At 40.3% G+C, this 1,373-nt stretch overlaps 1 protein-coding gene across 1 annotated transcript; it reads left to right on the forward strand.

Moving 5' to 3' along the window:
* Nucleotides 1-418: 418 nt before the first annotated feature.
* LOC106748574 lies at nucleotides 419-1,336 on the forward strand (the record flags this gene model as incomplete). Its single annotated transcript, XM_014627240.1, has 1 exon — nucleotides 419-1,336. A coding segment is annotated over one exon (918 nt), but the record flags the coding sequence as incomplete, so codon positions are not given.
* Nucleotides 1,337-1,373: the final 37 nt, after the last annotated feature.

Here is a 1,373-nt window from a genome sequence, read left to right on the forward strand (position 1 = left end):
ACATACGATACATGAATTCTCGCCTAGAGTGGCACCAGGATATAAAATATCGGAAACGCCGGCACATGTCATTTACCTTCCAATCATCGCACGGAGCATTACGGATTTAACGGTGCTTGTTATGGATCAAGAAGGACGATCGCTTGATTTTCGAGGAGAAGAGATTACCGTCAGGTTGCACATACGACGGCGACGATATTAGGTGAAATCTATGAGATGCTTGTGGTCAATCAATTGGATCAACAGGAGAAACAAGTGGGAAAAAAATTTTTTTCGAGACGCGCAATCAGCGGTACAAAATCCTCCGCTTGAAAGAAACTCATTAGTGCATTGAACGTAGAGTTTTTGAAATCTCTGGGATTTATCGTACGGAATAATTGAGGAAAAAAAGATATAACTGACATTTTGAACATTGAAGGTGAGCCGATCTTTGACGATCGCATTGTCAAGATTGAATCTCACACGTACAACCCATACGCCAACACAACGTTAGGATATAGCGATGAGATAAGAATACCAGTACAACAGCAGGATTTATACACATTGCCATGCGAGAGTTATCTTTATGTTGAGGGAAAAATAATTGCACAAGCGGCAGCCGAAAATGTGGCTGTAACATTAGGAAATAATTGCTTCGCATTCATGTTTGATAAGATTCGTTATGAACTGGATGGTGTGGAGATTGATTGTAACAGAAACGTTGGAATAACTTCCACGCTCAAGAATGTATCGTTATCTTCTGACAAAATTGTTGGTATGAAAAATGTTGCGTGGGATACGATCAACGCTTATTCGGCAGATGGATACTTCAACTTTTGCGTACCGATCAGCATGTTACTAGAATTTTATGAAGACTATAAGCGTATATTGATTAATGCGCGTCACGAATTGATTCTCATACGATCGCGCAGTGACAACAACTGTCTACATGGATCATCGGCGTTGGAGCCTAAGGTGGAACTATTCAAGATACAATGGAAAATGCCTCACGTACTCTTGAACGATATCAATAAGCTCTCCCTGTTGAGAACCTTGAAGAACGGCCGATACCTGAGCATGAGTTTCCGCTCGTGGGACCTGTATAAATTTCCTCTGCTACAAAACACGACTAAACACGCGTGGCCTGTCAAAACTGCCACTAATTTGGAAAATCCGCTATATGTTATTTTTGCACTACAGACTGGTCGGAAGAATGTCATGGCGGAAAATATAACTCAATTCGACAACTGCAATTTGATCAACGCAAAACTCTATCTAAATTCAGAGTGTTATCCGTACGATGATATGAATTTGGACATTGCAAAGAAAAGATACGCAATATTTTACGATATACTAGGTGTACCGGTATGAAGTGAGCGTTTTTTTGTGAAATC

The sequence above is a fragment of the Dinoponera quadriceps genome, unplaced genomic scaffold, assembly GCF_001313825.1.
Source record: "Dinoponera quadriceps isolate SergipeBrazil2010 unplaced genomic scaffold, ASM131382v1 scaffold3036, whole genome shotgun sequence".
NCBI classification, from domain to species: Eukaryota; Metazoa; Arthropoda; class Insecta; order Hymenoptera; family Formicidae; genus Dinoponera; species Dinoponera quadriceps.